Source organism: Zootoca vivipara, chromosome 4 (assembly GCF_963506605.1).
Source record: "Zootoca vivipara chromosome 4, rZooViv1.1, whole genome shotgun sequence".
Taxonomy (NCBI): Eukaryota; Metazoa; Chordata; class Lepidosauria; order Squamata; family Lacertidae; genus Zootoca; species Zootoca vivipara.
In genome coordinates, this window is record NC_083279.1 from 77362744 (window position 1) to 77385406 (window position 22663).

Consider the following 22663-nt stretch of genomic DNA (forward strand, 5'->3'; position numbering starts at 1 on the left):
GCTAGAACTGCAGCAGCTGTCGCTGCAGGCGCAGGGAGAATTGAAGGCAGCTAAAGAGGAGACTAAGAAGGTCCAGGACGACCGGCTACAACTTGCGGAACAGGTGAGAGAGCTTCAGGAAAAAGAGCAGCAATTAAGGGCGGTGGCGGTAGACCTCCAAAACAAGCTGGATGCAGAGAAAAACAAGGCGGGAGGGGCACCCCAAGTCCAAGTGCTGCCAGGAAGGAGAGCTGGGACCCTAGTTAGCAAGTTCAATGGAGACCCGAAGGAATTTCAAGGCTTTGAGACTGAGATTGTGTATGCTCTTGAGCTGCACCACGATGAGTTCCCTGATGATGAGCACAGAGTAGCGTTTATTGTGGAGCACCTTACCGGGGCAGCCAGGGAGTGGCTAAGACCGTTAATTGCAACAAGGAATCCTTGCATGAAGAATGTCAAACTATTTCTAGAAGGTTTGAAAACGATGTATTCGTCCGATAGTCATATGGACCAGACTAAGGAGGAACTTCATAATTTACGCCAAGGAAATATGACAGTTCGCGCGTATTGGGCGAAATTCACCATGCTGGTGCACAGATTGGGGTGGGAACTGGGGTCCCCCCCAATGCAAGCGGCGTTCTACTTGGGGTTGCATGAGGAGGTGAAGGATGAGCTCTCGAGAGGTCCAAAGCCCAGTGATATGGATCAGCTGAGCAAAGCGGCTCTGGCGGTGGGGGTGAGACAGGAATCCCGGTGGAGCGGCAAACAAGCAACGCGCGCAAAGCGGGCTTGGTTCCCACGGTCGCAGGAGAAACCACTCCCCCAACAACCCTTTCAAGCCACGCCTGGGGCCAGCCAGGACCAGGAACCCATGCAGATTGATAGCGCGCGCGCGCGGGCTTTTCAAACCCCAGCGGCGCCAAGACGCAAGGAGGGAAAGGGCGGGAATTGCTTTCTCTGCAACTCCCCCCAGCATCTCGTCAGAGACTGCCCACATCGCAGGGAGTGGCAAGGAAGGGCGGGAACGGTGGTGCCCTCCCCCACTGACGCAGCACCACAGCAGGGAAACGGGAAAGCCTGGCTGCAGGAGACAAGGGGCAGCAGCCAGGCACAGTCAGCAGACAACAGCCCCAGCCCACCCACCCGCACAGAGAGGAGCAGAGCCAGCCCACCCCTCCCAGAGCAGGAGTGGTTCTAGAAGTCACGCTAACGCTCCCAAATGGCTATCCCCTGACAGTCCTTGCCTTAATTGACAGTGGTGCCTCAGCGAACTTCTTCTCGAGAAACTTTGCAGAAGAGCACCAGATCCAGCTTCTGCAGCTGGATTTTCCCCTTCACGTGGCAACCATTGACGGCAGAGAGCTGCTGGGGGGGGCCATCACTCATCAAACCCCCCCCATGAGAATGACGGTGGGAAGGCACTCAGAGACACTGTCATTCAACGTCACCACCATCTCAGACCCCCCCATCGTCTTGGGCATGAGCTGGCTGGCGCGCCACGACCCCTCCATCAGTTGGCACCAGAGATGCATCACTTTTGGATCGGACTTTTGCCTGGAACATTGCATGCAGCACCAACCAGGGGAGGGGCCTCCGATAGCCACGGTGGCCACCATGCACGTCAAAGGGGGTGAGGCGATACCCAAGCCGTACTGGGACCTGCAGGAGGTCTTCAGCGAAGCGGAGTCCGACCACCTACCCCCACACAGGCCTTTTGACTGCCAGATCAACCTGGTGCCAGGGGCAACTATACCCCCAGCCAAGCTGTACGCCATGTCAGACCAGGAACTGGAGGATCTGCGCGCTTTCATCGACAAGAACCTCAAGCGGGGGTTCATCAGAGAAAGCAAGGCAGCAGGGGGCAGCCCGGTCTTCTGGGTGGACAAGAAAGACACGCAACAGCGCCGCCTGGTGGTGGATTTTAGACGGCTGAATTCGGTGACAGAGCCAGTGGCTTTCCCCATGCCCAGAGTGGATGATCTCCTGACAGCAGCACGCAGGGGCAAGATTTTCACCAAGCTAGACCTGAGGGGGGCGTACAACTTGATCAGGATCCGGGAAGGCGATGAATGGAAGACCACGATGTTCACGCCTCTGGGCTCTTTTGAATATCTGGTGATGCCCTTCGGGTTGCAAGGGGGCTCAGCCTGCTTCCAGGCCTTCATGCACCACGTCCTGGGGTCCCTCCTCTTCAAGAACTGCCTGGTCTTTCTGGATGACATCCTTATCTATTCCAATGACCCAGTGCAGCATGTGAAAGATGTCAGGGAAGTGTTGCAGCGCCTGAAGGAGAACCACCTGTATGTGAAGCTGGAGAAGTGCAAGTTTCACACCAAGGAGGTGGACTTCCTGGGCTACAAGCTGTCAGACAAGGGGCTGGCGATGGACAAGGACAAGGTGCAGGCCATCCTGGACTGGCACAGCCCCAGGACGCGCAAAGATGCCCAACGCCTACTAGGCTTCGCCAACTTCTACAGGAAGTTCATCAAGAACTTCTCTCGCGTTACGGCTCCCATCACTGACTGCCTGAGAGGCAAGCAGAAGTTCAGGTGGACACCGGAGGCGCAAGCAGCGTTCGAAAGCCTCAAGAGGGTGTTCGCCTCGGACCAGAACCTGTTCCACGTGGTCCAGGACGCGCCCCTACGCATTGAGACAGATGCTTCTGAGAAAGCTGTGGGCGCCATTTTGTTGCAACTGGACACCAACAGGGAGTGGAGACCCTGTGCCTTCTTCTCCAGGAAGTTGACACAGCCCGAGCGCAACTACACCGTGTTTGACAAAGAACTTCTTGCGATCCACGCTGCGTTCAAACATTGGAGACACTTCCTGGTGGGCGCCAAGCACCCCATCCAGGTGTGCACAGACCACAAGAACCTGGAGTTCTGGAGAACTGCCAGGGTGCTCAACCAGCGGCAGATACGGTGGGCAGAGTTCTTCTCGAACTTCAACTTCTCCATACACTACATCCCGGGAGAGCAGAACGTCAGGGCGGATGCCCTCTCCCGCAAGCCAGAGTACATGGAGGAGGAGGAGCCACCAGCCCCAAGGCACATTTTCCCCCCGTCGGCATGGTCCTGCGGAGCAGCAGTGGTGAGCGAGGCAGAACTCACAGCACTGACGGCAGCGGATGACTTTGCCAACCGCATCTTCAGAGAACTGAGAGGGGGGAGGGAGCAGGCAAAAGACTTTGCAGAACGCAGAGGGCTGCTTTTCTACAAGGGGGCACTGTACCTGCCCACCACCCAGCTCAGACGTACGGTCCTCAAACAGATGCACGACAACCCAACGGCGGGGCATTTTGGAAGGGACAAGACCACTCACCTAGTCATGAGACACTTCTGGTGGCCAGGGGTGAGGGAAGATGTTCGAGACTATGTACGGGGCTGTGACACCTGCCAGCGGGCAAAGGTGGTCAGAGCAGCGCCACCAGGGTTGCTGGAGCCCTTAGCCACGCCACACAGGCCGTGGGAAGTGCTGTCCATGGACTTCATCACAGATCTGCCTTCTTCCCGGGGTAAGACCGCAGTGTTGGTGGTGGTGGACCTCATGTCCAAAATGTGCCACTTTATACCGTGTGCCAGGGCAGTCTCTGCAGAAGAGACAGCCAAACTGTTTGTTGATCACGTTTTCAGACTGCATGGATTACCTTTAAGGGTTATTTCGGATCGTGGCCGCCAATTTGTTTCCAGGTTCTGGCGGCGGCTCATGAACCTCCTGCAGGTGGAGGTCAGCTTGTCGACGGCTAGACACCCGCAGACCAACGGACAAGCGGAGAGGGTCAACGCCATTCTGCAGCAGTACCTGAGATGCTACGTCAGCCAGAGGCAAACGGACTGGGTGGATCGCCTGCCACTAGCAGAATTTGCCTACAACAATGCAGTGCACGTCTCCACAGGGGTGTCGCCCTTTAAGGCCAATTACGGGCGCGACCTCAGATCTTTCCCAGAGAGGGAGGGGGAGGAGGAGGAGGAGGGCCCACAGGCTGAGGATTGGGCAGAGGAACTGGAGACGGTGCACCAGCAGCTCAGAGAACACTTGGAGAGGGCCAAGGAAGCGTACAAAAAGGGGGCAGATCGCCACAGGCGACTAGGGGAGGTCATCAGGGTGGGGGACAAGGTGTGGTTGTCCTCGGAGGGCCTTCCCACCAGAGGGAGGTGCAAAAAGCTGGCACCCAAAAGGCTGGGCCCCTTCACGGTCACGCAACAGGTCAACCCGGTGGCATACAGGCTGGCACTGCCAGAGGACATGAGGGTGCATCCAGTGTTTCATAGATCGCTGCTGTCGCCGTACAGGGAAAGCAGCAGGCTCCGAGACAGCGAACAAACCCCCGAGGGAGGGGGGGAGAGGGAAGGCAGGGAGCAACTCAATGAGGCCACGGCCATCCTGGATTCAAGGTGGGGGGTGGGGGGACTGGAGTACCTCATGGCATGGGAGGATGCTCCACCGTCCCAGAATGAATGGGTCCCAGCCACTCAGATACAGGAGGAATTCTTGGTGGAAGAATTTCACGCCCTCTTTCCCCACAGACCCAAGCCCTGGCACATGGAAAGGGAGGGGGAGGAGGAGGAGGCACGGGAGAGCAGCTCACCATGGCGCTGGGAAGCGGAGTTTGAGGAACCAGAGGATGAGGTATGGGTGTCACCGAGATCCACCCAGTCAGAGGAAGGAGCAGATTGGCAGAACGTTTTTACCCCCACCAGCTCTGACGCCACGGACTTTTTGGGATTCCTGTCCGCCCAGGCGGAAGGGGGGGGCTCGCAGGACTGGGGGGAGGTATTCACACCAACGGGCTCGGAGAGCACTGAGTTCTTAGGCTTCCAGTCGTCACCGACACATGGGGGGGGCCTGGGGAGGGGTGAAGGAGAGCTTGGGAGGGGGGTGGATGTGAGGGACAGGGGATATCGCGAAGTCCCTCCCCTCCTGAGTTCAAGCCCGTCCCCGAGCAAAGGGGAAAGCAGGGAGAGTTCCGATTCCAGTGGGGAAGCAGGAAGTCGTGTCCGAGGCTCAGGCAAGGTAGAGGAGCCAGGGTCCCAGGTGGGACAGGAAGGGGCAAGCAAGGGGGGAAGACCCATCCCCCCAACTCCAGAATTACGCAGGAAGAGGAGGGGCAAGAGGATGGGTCTGCCAAAGCTTTTGTGTTGGAGAAAGACGCGCCAAAAGCCATTAGGAGGTTCTGAAACCGACTGACCACATCACTCCGTGTAAATAGCAATGACTTGAGCACTGTAAATACGCAGCACCAATAAAAGAATAAAATGCAGAGCTGCGTGGCGTCGTTACTCTGAAGTAGTCCACTCCGGCCACCGTGACACATTCCTATGGGAAGTCGCGTTTCCAGTAGTGCTTTTCGACTTACGAATTTTTTGACCTATGAAGGTGCCTTCGGAACGGATTAAATTTGTAAGTCGAGGCACCACTGTGTGTGTGTGTGTGTATGTATGTATGTATGTATGTATGTATGTATGTATGTTGCATTACTCTGAGGCTTCTGTAGTCTAGACTGCAGTAGATAATCATAATCATTCTTTCCTCTGCAGTGTAAATAGCCCCTGAGTGATTTCTGTGACGCATTTAGGGAGGAAGGTGAAGGCTCTTGGCTTAGTGCATTGCATCAAAAACTAATTAAGTTGTGAACTGTTACTGCTGAGGCAGATATTACAAACATTCTTAGGTTTAGACAGAGGAAAACCTCTGTTCATTGTTAGAATAAAGTTTTCATAGTCATGTATGTTACCATTACAAAATCTGAAATTATCAGAAGTCTTATGGGAAACTCTCTGTAATGTTCCTGCTTCAGTAATCTTCAAATGAGCTAGCATTTGGGGAAGATAAATGGCATAGCATCGTTGAAGGCCCTTGTGATCTTAGAGTGATTTTTCTATCTGCTCCCCTACCCACTTCAGCCCAAGCTCTATGCCATGATATCACATTTCTTCTTGAGTGCCCTGGAGTCTTGACAAAATTGCTGTGCATCTTGTTTTGTTCAGGGTTGTGAAAAGCAGGTAAAGCTAGACTGTCTTGGTCCAGAATTTGTATGAAACAGCTTGAGGGCAACTAATTTGAATGCAGTTAAGAGATCCTAGAAAGCCTACGGTACTTACACCTCAGTTCTAGTAAATGTCTTGTATTTTTTTTTAAAGTCTGAGCTTTAAAAGTACATTGTTATTCCATAATGCTTTACTGCTGTTCTAATAAAATCAATTTAATGGAACATTTGAAGCTGCGTTATATGGAGTCAGCTCATTAGCCCACTTAACCCGGTGTTTCCTACTTTAGGAATGGCTTTCAAGGCTCCAAGCAGAGATCTATAGTGTGCCCACAACTTAATTGTGCAGGTACTCCCCCCGCCCTATCCTGTCTCCCAAAAATGCTTCTGTAGTTAAAATATAAACATATCAATGTGCAATGTCTGTTTGATCCTGTACATAGACTTCATTTTTCCAACAATGGAGATTGAGGCGGTTTTGCTCAGGACAGGATTTATCAAATAGACTAATAAGACTCTGGCCTGGGGCCTGTGATTTTCATAATATGGGGCTGGTTTTGATGATGCCAGCACTGAAGGGAAAAAAGTTTATTTAGTGAACCATTCAGGGTCCAATTTTCATGTGTTCTCTGATAGAGTATAGGAACTGGAGTAGGGCTAAGCCACAGGACCAACTGCCATAGTACAGGGTGGGCTCATCATAGGTGGATGATACTCACCTCTACTTCTCCATACCACCTGAAACAGATTGAAGCTGTGATGGTGCTGAGCTATTGTCTGGAAGCAGTGACGGTCTGGATGAGGGCCAGCAAACTGAAATTGAATCCTCACAAGTTGAAGGTGTTGGTGGTAGCTGATTACTGTGTTTTGGGAACTGAGTAACTAGCCTGCTCTAGGCAGAATCTCCCTGTCTCTGGAGGAGCAGGTCTGTACCTTGGGAATGCTGCTGGATCCAGTATTGTCATTGGAGGCCCAAGTTGTTTCTAACTTGGATTAGTTTGCTAGCTACTGTTCCTAGAAAGAGATAGTAAGGTCACAGAACTGTATGCTCTGGTAAACTTGTGTCTTAATTACTCCATTGCAGTCTGTGTGGGGTTGCCTTGGAAGATAGTCCTTGAAACTTCAGCTAGTGTAGAATGCTGCTACTAGAATACTTATTAGAACATTTTTGTGGGATCATATTACAGCTGCTGTGCAAGATCTGCTCAGGCTGCCCATACATTACCAGACCCAATTTAAGGCCCTAAATGTAAGGCATGTAAGGCCCTAAATAGCTTGGGATCCGAGTATTTGGTGGACCATCTTTCCCTCTATTAGCCAACCCAGACCCTGAGATCAGTGGAGGGGGCCTTTCTCAAGGACTCACTGGCATGTTTGGGTCTTATTTGTAGTGCCTCCCCAAATATGGAATCACTTCTGGAGGCATGTATGGCCTCTATGACGATTGGGTTTCTGACACTAGGTTAAGACACATTTGTTCACCCAGGCCTTTATTGGTGTTGGTTTATTTAAGAGACTGCTGTGATGGGAGTATTATGTTTGCTGTTGTACTTGTGTTAACTTGAGAAGTTTGATAATCCTATAATTTTAAGTGTGTGTGTGTGTTTGTAAACTGCCTTGAGAATTTTGGATGGGGGGGGCAGCCTATAAGATAAATAGTGATACTTTATAGAACCTTTTGTGCATGTGCATGAGAATTATTTGATTCTACAATACTAATAAATAAATGAGACAATAATAACAAATTAGATATCCTAGCTCTCTGTGGCACCACTGAGTGACAGCATCACTTGTCACAGGTTGATACAAATTGGCCATATTCTGTTAAATAGCTGCTGAAGCCTTGGAAAACTCAATACAATAGGTTGGTTGATAGCAAATGCTTGTATAACAAATGTACCCTTCTTTCCTTTAAAAGTACCAGATCTCCTTACAGCTTTGTGACAATTTTGAAAATAATAGCCTATTTTCAGTTTCATGTGCATTTAGAGCAGCTATTCCTTGTATACTGAATACATGTTGTATATGTAGCATTTGCTGCTGCAAAGGAGATGTTGGTGTAAAATTCTAAATGTAACTTGGTTTGGGTGTGCCACAGTTTTCTGAGAAATGGCATATGTGTAGTTTCGAATAAGACTTAGGCTACATTATGAACAGAAGTGTGTAAAAAGTGGTGGGGTTACACTTGCCCCCCCCAAAGAAAAGAAACAAGATTTTTGGAACCTGCCAACTTTTAACATCCTGATATATGGATTTTGAGGTCAGTTTGAACCTCAAATTTTCAGAATTGAAATTTGGCAGAGATTCAAAAAAGCTATATTGAATGAATAAGTGAAAATGTACAATATTGTATGTCAGATTTTCAACTAGGCTGGCTGATGCTGCATGCAGCTGTCGAATGTCAATGCATGCTGTTGATTAAAATATTTCTTGAATACAAACTATTTGCTGAATACTTATAGGATATTTCTGTCAAAATTCACAAAAGAGCTCCCGTTGCTCGGTCCCAGCTCCTGCCAATCTAGCAGTTCGAAAGCACGTCAAAGTGCAAGTAGATAAATAGGTACTGCTACAGCGGGAAGGTCCTGCCAACCTAGCAGTTCGAAAACACGTCAAAATGCAAGTAGATAAATAGGAACCGCTACAGCGGGAAGGTAAACGGCGTTTCCATGTGCTGCTCTGGTTCACCAGAAACGGCTATGTCATGCTGGCCACATGACCTGGAAGCTATACGCCGGCTCCCTCGGCCAATAATGCGAGATGAGCGCGCAACCCCAGAGTCGGTCACGACTGGACCTAATGGTCAGGGGTCCCTTTACCTTTACCTTTTACAGCGGGAAGGTAAACGACATTTCCATGTGCTGCTCTGGTTCTCCAGAAGCGGCTTTGTCATGCTGGCCACATGACCTGGAAGCTGTATGCCGGCTCCCTCGGCCAATAACGCGAGATGAGCACCGCAACCCCAGTGTCGGTCACGACTGGACCTAATGGTCAGGGGTCCCTTTATGCTTGACCCAAGCTTTTGATTACATCATTAGAAATGCTGGTTAAATGCTGGTTAGTAAAACTCATGTATATGGCAAAACCAATGTGGGTACAGTACTCATGTAAGTCAACTTTTTTACCAACCTTTTGTTCTGAGAGAACGATGGACATAATGCTCTATGAACAGCTGTGCAAAGCTACGTCAGAGTTCATTAACGCAGAACTTTGCTCCAGGGAAATGGGCAGCATTATTACCCTTGATTCTCTATGCTACATGTGGCTGAATGTTTACTATGAACTATAATGCAACAAACTAATTAAGAAAAAGAGAGCCTTCTTGGTAGTGTTTCATTCATGTCTGGGTTGCTTACTTCTGCTAGAGTAAACCACCGCTACAGACATTTCAGTTGGGCATGGAAAATTATTTTTCATACAAAAGATATTTTACTCTCAATCCTAATCCTACCTCTGTTTTTGTTCAGTGGCTTAATGGGGATATGATAGCCATGTTCAAATATATGAAAGGATGTCATATGGAGGAGGGAGAAAGATTGTTTTCTGCTGCTCCAGAGAAGCGGACACGGAACAATGGATTCAAACTTCAAGAAAGAAGATTCCACCTAAACATTAGGAAGAACTTCCTGACAGTGAGAGCTGTTCGGCAGTGGAATTTGCTACCAAGGAGTGTGGTGGAGTCTCCTTCTTTGGAGGTCTTTAAGCAGAGGCTTGACAAGCATATGTCAAGAATGCTTTGATGGTGTTTCCTGCTTGGCAGGGGGGTTGGACTGGATGGCCCTTGTGGTCTCTTCCAGCTCTATGATTCTATGATTCTAAATTATAACTAATAAATTATTTTGTTATTTTCCCACTAAAGTGAATCCAATATTCCTTGACTTCAAGTGGAAAATTTGTTTTTGCATCTTTCACTCTATGCAGTCTGTATAACTACCACATCACTTTTGTTATTTAGCCAGTTTAGGCTATGCTGTTTCAAACAGCATATGAGACTTTGGGTACACCAGACCTTTGAAAAAGTAGATTTGGAATGTGAAGCTTTCTTTGAAAAAGCATGATCTTCAACTTGCCTTTCCACAACCCACCCCATTTAAAATAAAATAAATTGACTGTATGACTATATATATTGGATTTGAACTAGTTTTCTATATGATTTTTGACAAGGAAATACTTACTTAAATATTCCTGGTCCCATCGCCTTGTCTGTCTCCAGCATCATCTTGACCAGGGTTCAGCAAACTTTTTCAGCAGGACCTTGTGGGGGGCCGGACTATATTTTGGAAAAAAATATATGAACAAATTCCTGTGCCCCACAAATAACCCAGAGATGCATTTTAAATAAAAGGACACATTCTACTCATGTAAAAACACCAGGCAGGCCCCACAAATAACCCAGAGATGCATTTTAAATAAAATGACACATTCTACTCATGTAAAAACATGCTGACTGTCCGCGGGCCGGATTTAGAAGGCGATTGGGCCGCATCCGGCCCCTGGGCCTTAGTTTGGGGGACCCCTGATCTTGACTATACTGTATTCATAATTTTAATGCTAGGATTATTCCTGGTCATTTCTTCTCCAGCAAAAAGGTTATGTATATCCCTATGTCAGGAGTTATGAAAAACTGGTTTACAAAGTGTCTTGGATTTTAAATGGCTAAAACTGGTTTTACAGAAGATAAATTGAGTGTCGTATGAAGCTGGACAGCCTGACCTAAAAATGGTTGGCTGCTGCTCTACCAATGCATTCTCACCAGAGTTAGCTAGTCATGTTTCTAGTCCTTGTTGGCAACATAAACTCACTTCATATGTAAATACCAGATATTGTAGCCCTTCTTGACCAAGGGGACATTTCAGCTTGAAACCAGAACAGAAATAAGAAAGTTGTGTGGGCTGAGGGAGTGGGAGAAAGAGGTGGAAAAACAGAGTCATAGTAAATAGGGGAGTTCTTGAATCTGCTAACTGACTTTGGATTGCTTCTTCTAGAAGGTGTTGACAGAGAATTTACTATACAGGCTAAATGAGATTCTTCCCCTCCTTATAAATGTTAATTGAACCTGTTGTGTCTTATTGTTGGTCATTTCCCTTCAAGAGTATTCCCCTTAGTTTCATTAAGTATTTGTGGTTTCCCAGCTTGCCACATTAGTACTAAAAGACGAAATACTTTTAAAGCCCAAGAGGTATGTCATGAAAATATTGTTTTGCTCTTGAGAATTGTAAGCAGAAACACAAGAATAAATAAATAATAGCACAGTTCATTGTGATTCTGAAGAAATACAGAAATGGATTGTGAACCACATTAAAACTTACATTTTCTCATGTCCCCCTGGTGGTGAAAACACACAATTTGCAATTCATATATGTGGGTGTGGGTGTGTTCTAAACAGATAATGGTTGTAGTAGGAGGGGAAAATAATTCATGATGACCCATAATTCATGAAGCAGTCCACAGCGTTGTTAATCTTGCATGAACTTTACATTCCTTGAGATGTAAGTGTGTGATCACTAGGGTATTGTTCTGGTTACAACCAACATAAAAACAGATCTTTTCTTTCAAGAATGGAAGTCTCTGACAACCCTCTTTTGTACATCTTTCCAAATAAAAATACATCTAGCACAGGCTGTTTCAAATTTCACAGTACAAGCAAATGTCCACTAGGTAATCCTTGCCCAACAAGTGTAAAAGGTTTTGCTTTTCTTTTTGAAGTTCACATATTATGTGGTGATAAGTGTCTACCTCTCACCATGTTTCCATGGAGAGCACTCCAGACTTTCTTATGTTTAGATACCTCTGTCTACACCAGCGTTGCAACTACCCCTCTCCCACAAAATTACTAGCCTGCCTTTTCCCCCATGTCAGCCTATTGTGAATTGGCAGAGGAGGGCCAGAGCTATAGCAGTTACATTCCTGTGCTGGGCACATTCAACGGCTCACTCATCTGCTTGGCACCCCTTGTCTCTCATGGGTACTAGGCTATAGCTTACATACAAGGCTGGTGTATCACCACTAGTTTTCTGACTACATTTCTGGCACACAAAAAAGCACTGTATTCCAGGTAAAGGGTAAAGGGGCCCCTGACCATCAGGTCCAGTCGTGTCCAACTCTGGGGTTGCGGCGCTCATCTCGCTCTATAGGCCGAGGGAGCCAGCGTTTGTCCGCAGACAGCTTCCGGGTCATGTGGCCTGCATGACAAAGCTGCTTCTGGTGAACCAGAGCAGCGCACAGAAATGCTGTTTACCTTCCCACCGGAGCGGTCCCTATTTATCTACTTGCACTTTGATGTGCTTTCGAACTGCTAGGTGGGCAGGAGCTGGGACCGAGCAACAAGAGCTCACCCCGTTGCAGGGATTCGAACCGCCAACCTTCTGATCAGCAAGCCCTAGGCTCAGTGGTTTAACCTACAGCGCCACCTTAATGTATTCCAGGTAACAGTGCACAAATGCTTTCCTCCCATAGGTTATCCATGTAGGGGGAAATGTGTTTCAGCCCTGAAAATGCAGCATCTCTTTCTTTTCCCTGTAACTATGACATCTAGGTATTCTTTAGAGCAAGGTTTCTCAAACTTGGGTCTCCAGATGTTTTTGCACTATAATTCCCATCATGCCTGACCACTAGCCCTACTAGCTAGAAATGATGGATTTGTAGTCCAACAACAGCTGGAGACCCTGCTTTTGAGTATTTCCAGTATAAAAAGTGCAATTCATATAGGTGTCCCTAAATGTTTGTAAGTTGTAAACTCTCCGTGAGCAAGACCTTAGATTGGGTGTGTGTGCTATTGCTTTCTGTTTCAAATGCATCAGAACACTGTATTTGGGGCTGGGAGTAGCTCAGTAGTAGAGCAGGCACATGCTCTGCATGAAAAAAGCTCTTAAGGCATCTCCAAGATCAGGTTGCAGGTGGTGATGGGAAAAACAACCGAGATTCTGGGAGCTGCTACAAGTCCATGTAGCCAATGCATTTGGGTAGACAAACCAGTGGTTTGATTTTTGTTTGGCAGCTTCATATGGCCATCCAATCTCTTCTCTTCTTCCCTCTACTCTCTATCTCTGCTGCATAACCTGTCACACAAAGGTTCCAAGGAGGTTTAGTATCCCGAAGAGTCCTTACGCACATGTGGTTTTTTAAAATTATATTTAAAACAGTTACTGTGGGAATGGTAAATATGTTTGCTGGCATTATACTGAAATAATTGCATGATTAATAAATTGTTATTTTTTAATTTACAAATGTTAATGTAGTAATAATAAATGTAGTAACCAGTCTGAATGGCTCTATTTCAGAATTGTTTGTTCTTTCTGTGATAGCATTCCATTAGACCACAACATACAAAGTCATTACCAAGGGCCTTCTCGGTAGTGGCACCCGCCCTGTGGAACGCCCTCCCATCAGATGTCAAAGAGAAAAACAACTACCAGACTTTTAGAAGACATCTGAAGGCAGCCCTGTTTAGGGAGGCTTTTAATGTTTAATAGATTATTGTATTTTAATATTCTGTTGGAAGCCACCCAGAGTGGCTGGGGTATTAATAATAATAATAATAATAATAATAATATTACTTTTCCGTCTATTAGACGCTCCCATGTATAAGGCCCTCCCTATTTTCAGGGACTCAATTTTAAGAAAATGAGGGGAGATGGCCCTCTCCCCCCACGCAGCTGCGGGCAGGAAACACTCTCTAGATCACGGGTGTCAAACACAAGGCCCGGGGGCCAAATCCGGCCCGCCAGACCTCGTCATGTGGCCCGCCGAGCGCCCCAGCCAGCGGGACCCATCAGCGGGACCTTGCTGCTGAAGCGCCACGCCGACAAACAGCTGGGGCCTGGGGGGGGTAGAAAGGCGGCTGGAGCAGCGCTGCGTGGAGCACCCCAAGCCACAGCAGCAGGAGGAGGCAGCTTGCCAGGTCCCTTGCCTCAGCGACGCAGAGTCCCTTGCCTCAGCGACGCAGCAGTGCTCTGTAGCACTTTGAATCCTCTTCCTCCTCCTGCCACGGCTCGGCGCCTGGAAACGGCTGCTGCTGCTGAAGCACAGACACAGCACCCAGCAGCGCCACATGGAGGAGCAGGAGGATTCAAAGTGCAGCCAGCAGCAGCAATGCTCCCAGAGACTCGGGGCGCTCTGCGCACGCTGCTGGTTGCCGACCCAAGCCTCTGGGAGCCGGCAGGAGGAGGAGGAGGCTTGCCAGGTTGTCACCCAGCAGCGCGCGTGGAGCGCCCCGAGTCCCTGGAAGCGTTGCTGCTGCTGGCTGCCGGAGGCTATGGGCGCTCTGCGCGCGCTGCTGGGTGACGACCCAGCAAGCCTCCTCCTCCTCCTGCCGGCTTCCAGAGGCTTCGGGGCGCTCTGTGTACGCTGCTGGGTGACGACCCGGCAAGCCTCCTCCTCCTCCTGCCGGCTCCCAGGGGCTTGGGTCGACACCCAGCAGCGCATGCAGAGCACCCCGAGCCTCATTCAAACCAACTTTAAAGGAGAACACATTTTTTTTAAAAAAAAATCAGCAGTAACATGGTCATAAAACCACATCTAAACAGTCTGGGGTAATACAACGTTTTCACCTGGTACCAAAAAGAAGAAAAAAAGACTCAGGTCCAGATGAACCTCTGCGCGTGCTGCTGGAACCACTTACAGTAATAATAATAATAAGACACCCACCGAAAATAAGCCACCCTGTGTTTTTTTGAGGAAAAAAAGTTATAAGACGGTGTCTTAAAAAAGGGAAAACACGGTAGGATGCTGCTTTATACTTCTGGCCCTTAAACCCTGGAACCAGGAGAACAGCTCCAGTGAGTCAACCTCAGCCAGTCCCTTTGGTGAAGGGTGGTGGCTCACTGGCAGAACATCTGTCCTGCATGCAGAAGGACCCCAGCATCTCCAGGTACCAGTAGCTCTGCAAAGCTCCTGCATGAAACCCTAGCGAGCCTCCACCACCCAGTGCAGTTACCAAAAATCATTTTTCAATAAATTGTACAATAATTGTACATTTGAATATCTACTTGCCATTATTCTGACTATGTTAGTTATTACTTACATTATTACAAAAAACAGTAATAATTGAATGCAGTGACAATAATTTATGATAATAAAGAGTGGACACATAGTCCTACAGATACTACCGGCCCTTTGAGGGTGACCAAACTGCTGATGCGGCCCCCAATGAATTTGAGTTTGACACCCCTGCTCTAGATCATTCCCTCATGCAGCAGCACCGAGGGAAGTTGTGCTCCAGCCAGCCAGCTGGTTGGCCAGAGGGCACCTTCCCCCGATGCCACTGAGCATGGGAAACGATCCAGCGGCATCAGGGAAAGTGTGCGCCGCCAGCCAGTACCCCCAGATCGCTCCCCGCTCACAGCGGCATCTCCCCCCCCCCATGCCACTATCTGTGTATTAGACAACCCCAGTTTTTTGACATGATTTTTGTGTCAAAAAACCTCATCCAATACACAGAAAGATACAGTAACTTTTGTGTGAGTTAGAGCAAGTTACTTGAAGCCACTTGCTGCCAGCATAGTGCTGTCAGCTCTTCCTTGTACCTTCCATGAAAACCAAAAGGGCCATTGTGGCAATGTTGATCTGCTCATTATGCATGGAAGCTGCAAGCACAAGATTTGTTTGCACTTATGAATCACCACTTGTAATCACAAAGTTAATTTTAAGGTGGGAATCTGGTCTCTAATGAAATCTGATAGTTCTTGAAAGTTTCATGAGCAAAGTCAAATAGTAGATTGATTCTTGGATCTGCAAACCCAGTTTGTAACCTAGTGTCTGAAATTGGACCTGAGTAAACAAGCACAAAGTCACTGAGAAATCAGGAGCATGTTTCAGGAAAATGAGACTACAATATTTATAAGTCAAACTGAAACAATGAATTCGTTCAAAATACTATTCATATAAGCAACACTGCTGGATTCCAGACAAGCCACAATAAATCTAAGATAAAAAGTTATGAAAGTGAGATTCTTCTTAACCATAGTTTGATAATAACTGATAAACCATAGTTATTAACTATAGAATAATTTTTCAAGCTGCTCCAATGTCTTGATAGGTTATGTGTGTTTGACTGAGAATGGCAGCATGTTAAATATATATACATAAGATGGGGGAAGGCAAATAAAACTGGACCTCTTATTTTAGTTTTGAAATATGTCTAGGGCCATGATACTACATTCTCAACATGTTTAAACAGATGTTATTCCTATGCAGAGAAGCAGCTGCTCCTAATAAAAGACTACATACTTTATTTATATCATATGTTAGGCATATATTTATTGTATAACCAAAAATAAAACCTCAATTTTAAAATCTTTTGAAGGAGCTTGTTTACTGCAAGGTATGATGTCTCAGGAAGATTAATATCAAATATCTTGTTTTTTAAAAGCTCTTGCTGTAAGAAGCCTTCTAATGGCATGCTGTGCCTATGTTGCTAACTCTGCAAAAATGTTTGTAATTGTGTGTTTTTTTAAATGTACTGGTGCAAATCTCAAAATGCTCTCTAAAAATAACACTTTGTTGCCTGCAAGAAAGAAGACACTAACACAGTGAGATGGTTAGAGTACACAAAATAATAAATTATTTTTAAAATATTGATTGGCTATTGCCTCAAATCAGGTTCATTTTCCCTTTACATTATATTTATTAATATTCTTGGAGCCAAAACCAGAAGGGAGTGCTTGCTAAACCCTATTTGCTGGTTTGGTGGTAAAGCAGGGGTGAGGTAAGGCTTTTTCTTATCTCTAAAAAGAGCATGTGCAGGTTGGGAATGGAAGTTCCCTCCCATCCCCCATAAAACAATAGTCTTTTTTTAATCACTTGTCTATATGTAATCCAAGTAGTTTTTATTTGATGTCTTTGCTGTTTTTTTCATACCGCAGCCAAAAAGTGACTGGGTTTATGTTTTCTGTGTGACATTTGTTTTTCTTTTATTTGGCAACTGGCCTAAAATAATGACAGTTTTATCCACATTAATCATAACAATTCAGTTCCATAATTTTGACATTCCTTCCTAATTATTTGCTTTCTCTTACAGATAAATTTGCGCCTCATTTTGGTAAGCGGAAAAACGAAAGAATTCTTGTTTTCACCCAATGACTCAGCAGCAGACATTGCAAAGCATGTATATGATAACTGGCCAATGGGTAAGTATTACAGACAAGTTCTCCCCACACCTTGTATTCAGATGGGATCAGCCCTGTGCAGAGCTTGTCTGAGGCCCGGGGCGGGAGGGAGTCTTGTTAGAATAAAGTTATAAACTCAAACAGTGTAAGTCCAGCAGGCCCCTGACAGAGCCCCCTGCCGGCTTAGTCCTCTGAGGCCTGGTGCAAGTGAACCCAGCTTCCCCTCTCTGCATGGGCCTGGGTGGGACTCTACATGGGATGGTGGTGGTAAAGAATATATTTTTTTTATAATGCAGAATATCACTGAATATTACTGGGCTGGTAATAGCTCAAAGGGTGAAACCAAAAGTGCCACACTCTTTTATGTGATGTGCTTACAGACTTCTATGCTAACTTTTATATGTATATTTGTACATTACTTAGACCAGTGGTTTCTAACACACACACCCTGGATCATTTGAATATTTCTGAGGGTCTTGGTGGGCCATTTAATTTTTTTCCTGCCTGTTGTAGCAATTGTAATGAGCTATGCTAGATTCTATATGATTTTAATTGCATTTTTGTTGCTTCTTATAATTTTTTACAGTGTACTTTACTATATTACAATTTGAATTCTATGGAAGAGTTCACAGGCATGCCATGGACCAGTATGAGAACCCCCCTAGCTTATACATTTTCTAATATGAAGCAGTCTAGATTACTTCCCCACAACCCCTCCCAATATCCTTTTTAAAAGCTTCAATTTTATAATGGAACTAAATGTTTGGCAATTGTGTATTTTGAAATCTCTGCTTGGAGTGAAAATGTTACTTGCAAACTGCAAATTTGATCCTTTAAGGAGAGTGCAGCCCTTTTCAGAACAGGCTGAACTGCTGCCACCTTTGTCAGAAGAATAGCCTACCAAAAGCTCCTTTGTCTTATCTGGACTGAGCTTCCGTTTATTAGATGTCATTCTTTCCATGGCTGACCTTGAGCCCTTTCTTGTTCAGCAAGTCTGCCTCACATGACTTTGATAAAAGGGAGATAGAACTGGTGTCACTGGGTTTATTTATTTTTATTTTTTCATTATTTAATTTAAAATGTTTATCTATGCTTGGGCAAGATTTTTGAATAGAAGCATCAGGTCAGGGTACAAATGTCTAGCGTACAGATAGAAATGCAGAACTTATCAAGGTGTTTTTGTCTGGAGCAGCAAGGCAAGAAACTTGATGAGAGGTTATCACTGACAAGAAAACAAAAGATCTAGGGAGCCGGTCAGAAAGGGTTACCCCAATTTGAATGGAGATACAAAAAATGATAAAATGATACGAGGAACTGGAGGATAAAGAAGCAACTAAAAATGAGGAAGAGAAAGAGAAGGTGGGAAGACCTGGGATGGAGGAACAAGAATGACTAAGCAAGTGCAGGAAGGAAAGGGGCAGGAGGAACAACTGGACCCCATCCTCAATTTTTTGAGAACAGGTGAAATACTACAAGACTGGAGGCAGGCAAATGTCTGTGTCTTCAAAAAGAATGCCTAGGCAACAGGTTATTGGTCAACTTGACATCAGTACCTGGAAAGGTTCTAGAACAGATTATTAAGCTGTCAGTCAGCATGCAATGGGGCGGGGTGGTGTTGGTGGTGGCTGGAAGCTGTGATTGCAAAAAGTCCTTACAAAATGTCCTGCCAAACTAACTGGCTTGGTTAATCATGGACATGCTGTGGATGTAGTATCTCTGGATTTCAGCAAGCCTTTTGATAAAGTCCCCCATGATATTCTTGTTGGTGAGATAGATAGTGCTGCTGTTTGAAAGAAATGTAGCTGCTGGTTGGGTCATAGCCACCTAGAGAGTGCTCCTCAACACTTCCTTGTCAACCTGGAGCAAAGTGACAAGTGGGGTGCTGCACGATTTTTTACTAAGCATGCTGGTTTCTAACACCTTTGTAAATAAAAGTACAGAGGAGATGTTAACCAAATGTGTAGAACGACACCAAACTGGGTGGGTAGCTAACACCTTAAAAAGGTAAAGGTAAAGGTACCCCTGACCGTTAGGTCCAGTCACGGAAGACTCTGGGGTTGGGCGCTCATCTCGCTCAGTAGGCCGAGGGAGCCGGCGTTTGTCCGCAGACAGCTTCTGGGTCATGTGGCCAGCATGACTAAGCCGCTTCTGGCAAACCAGAGCAGCACACGGAAACCCCATTTACCTTCCCACTGGAGCGGTACCTATTTATCTACTTGCACTTGATGTGCTTTTGAACTGCTAGGTTGGCAGGAGCAGGGACCAAACAACGGGAGCTCACCCTGTTGCGGGGAGTCGAACCGCCGACCTTCTGATCAGCAAGGCCTGGGCTCTGTGGTTTAGACCACAGCACCACCCATGTCCCTTAGCTAACACCTTAGACAGAAACAAAGTGAATGTGATGTATCTACAGATGTTTAGATATGTGGTTTCAACATACTTGACGTGGTTTCCATTTTTGTAAATTCAGTGTTATTTTGGGAGTTTATATATGGATCATACAGCTGAATATTTGTGTAATACATCTCACACTGTCTAATAAAACAAGTAGGACTGGGTTACGTTATTGAGCTATTGATTAATTGTTCTCAATAAGCTTTGGGTAGCAACTAGGTTTTATATTTTCAAAAACTCAGGACTCAACTATGGTACATTTCTTTATGCCAGAGGTCCTGGGTGCAGCCTGAAATCTGCATGGTACCTACTAGAGCAGCCTTTGACAACCTGGTGCCCTCCAGATGATTGGAACTTACAACTCTCATCAGCTCCCACAGCATGACCCAATAGTTGGGAGTGATGAGAGTTGTAGTAGTCCAAATCTTCTGGAGGGCACCACTCTCAAAAGGTGTCCCCAAAAATGTTTACACGTCACTTGGGACGACAGGCAAACTAATGCCAGTGTACTGAAAAAAGCAAAGATCACCAGTGTCAAAACAATGATTCTTCAACATCAACTTCGTTGGATTGGTCATGTTGTTTGGATGCCGCCTTGTCTTCCAAAGCAACTACTCTATTCCGAACTTAAAAATGGAAAGCATAATGCTGGTGGTAAACAAAAGAGGTTTAAAGACTTTCAAGGCAGATCTAAAAAAAGTAGTATAAACACTGACAATTGGGAAACACTGGCCTTTGAGTGCTCCAATTGGAGAACAGCCTTTACCAAAGGTGTCATGGACTTTGAAGACGCTCGAACTCAGGACGAAAGGGAGAAACGTGCTAAGAGGAAGGCACATTTGGCAACCCTCACCATGACCAACTCCCACCCGGAAACCTATGTCCCCACTGTGGAAGGACATGTGGATCCATAATTGGCCTTCACAGTCACTTATGGACTCACTGTTAAGACCGTGTTCATGGAGGACAATATTACTTGGCTATGAGGGATCACCAAAGAAGAAGAAGAAAGAAGAAGAATGTGGGAAGCAGCACTTGTGGTTTGTTTCTTCCCTGGCGTCCCGAAGGAAAGAGCAAAGCACTTAACTTAAAACAATTGCTTGCTTTTACCTATGGTTTAAAGTGACATATGACCTGGTGACTAAATACAGGCTCCATCAACCAGTTTTTCCCCTCTCCCACCCAAGCTTTGTTTAATATCCAACATGATGAAGCATACTGGAGAACTTGAGAGCTTACTGTTTTGTGACAGATTGATTGACCTAATAAAGGTATTGCCTTGCTGTGGTTCTGGATTTTTTTTGTAATAATGGTTTGTTACTATTACAGTAATTAAGTATGTAAATGTAATTGTTAGCTGATATTGGCTGAAGTGCCTGCCTTATCTATTCCTTCTCCAACTGGTCCCACTGCCCCTTTTTAAAATTGAAGGGAAACCTTGCCTGCTTTATAGCAAGGAATAAAAGCTCTCATACCTGTAATTTATGCAGTGTGTTGCTAGGAGGGTCTAATAAGGCAGGGTATAAATGGAGAGTTAAAAAATAAACAAGACAGTGAATGCACTTGACAAATCTTTTTGCTACTTTTTTTCAGACTGGGAAGAAGAGCAAGTAAGCAGTCCAAATATTCTGCGACTTATTTATCAAGGACGGTTTCTTCATGGCAACGTGACATTAGGAGGTAATGAAATAAATTCAGTTGAAGCCGGTGGTTCTGTGGGTGATCTTTGTCTGATTTATAAAATGCAAGAAATGGACTTCCTAGCATAGTTAGTGAAGGAAGGAAGCCTATGACAGGAACATATATACCTGAGGGAACACATGGGGCATCCTTTCCCCACCTTAAGAAGGAACAATGTGCCCCAGGTAAGGCAGAAGCAAAGAGGTCCAGTCTTAGGAACTTGTGACATCAGCTTCTAAAAAGACCATCAGATGGCCCAAGAGGAGGACCCTTAACATTCTACATTTCATACTATATATTAGGCTCATTGTTTTAAAATGGCATTGGGTTTCTTGGCAGAAAGGCAATACTGTATATAAATACAATACAAAAATAAAAGTTTGTTCTTAGTAAACAGACGGCATGATTCCCAGTTAGAGCACTTTGGGTGTTGTTGGTTTTTACCTGGGGAATTCAGCAAAAGCTCTTATTAAAATCAGTGACACTTAATAAGTTCTCAGCTTTGAGCACAATCCCACCAATGTTTTTTTAATTAAAGTTGCAATTATGTGTTCCATTACACATGCAATTGAGTCCCACTCGCTGGATTATCACCTTGTTGTGGTGAGTGAGCTTGCATGTTCCTATGACCCTTGTGAGCGAAGCCCGTCGGGAATCTTGCACTCCCAGCAGGGTCACCCAAGGCGGTAAGGTCAAAGGGAAGGAGCTAGGACAAAGAATGATCCAAGAAGTCCTTAATGGCAGAACAGGCGGATGATAACAAGAGGTATGTTACAACGGCTGTGAAGGCGGATGAAGGCTGCAGCAGATAGGATATCTACCGGTTTGTCGTGACTACTTCATGCCATCGGAACAGAACCCTACTGCAAAAACTGTGCGTTGGTCAGCGTGCACTGATCTACACACACAAAACAAATTCATGCACAGGCGTCTTCCAAAAACCCAACCCAAATCCCCAAAGTCCCATGGTGATCAGCAAATGGTAACGACAGGATCATGAAATCTGGAAGCCCCTAGTCATGAACCAGCACATGGGCGGTGGATACGGAGTCAGTCATTCTGACTCGAGGAACGAGGCAGTTGAGCAGCTCGGCAGCTGTATCCATGATTGAGCAGCCCTTTTTAGGATCCACTCTGCTCACCCCGAAAAGGGGGATGGGGCTAGAAAAGGTGCCCTAAACATAGTCTGCCTCCCTTTTCACCTGACTGGATTACAGCGCCCAGTGGGGTCACCACCTAGTGGTCGTAAAAGACAAATGAACTTTGGAACATGGAATATACGGACTTTGTCAGATAACACAGACAGTGAGAGTCCTGAACGCAAAACTGCCATTATTGCAAGAGAGCTGCGACGTTTTAACATGGATATTGCAGCGCTTCAAGAGACTCGAAGAGCAGGCGAGGGACAACTGAAGGAAGAAAAAGGAGGCTACACATTCTTCTGGAAAGGTCTATCTGAACAAGAACATCAAATACATGGGGTAGGCTTCGCTATCAAAAATGACCTTGTGAAGCTCCT

General features: G+C 46.1%; 1 protein-coding gene across 2 annotated transcripts in view; it reads left to right on the forward strand.

Annotated features, from left to right (window-relative positions):
- The window catches only part of UBL3 (ubiquitin like 3), a 52682-nt gene that overhangs the window by 21602 nt on the left and 8417 nt on the right, over positions 1–22663 (forward strand). For both annotated transcript variants that reach the window (XM_035114933.2, XM_060273809.1), the window contains exons 2-3: positions 16983–17091; positions 21058–21144. In XM_035114933.2, coding sequence (XP_034970824.1) covers positions 16983–17091; positions 21058–21144 — 196 coding nt within the window. The remainder of the gene's footprint in view (positions 1–16982; positions 17092–21057; positions 21145–22663) is intronic.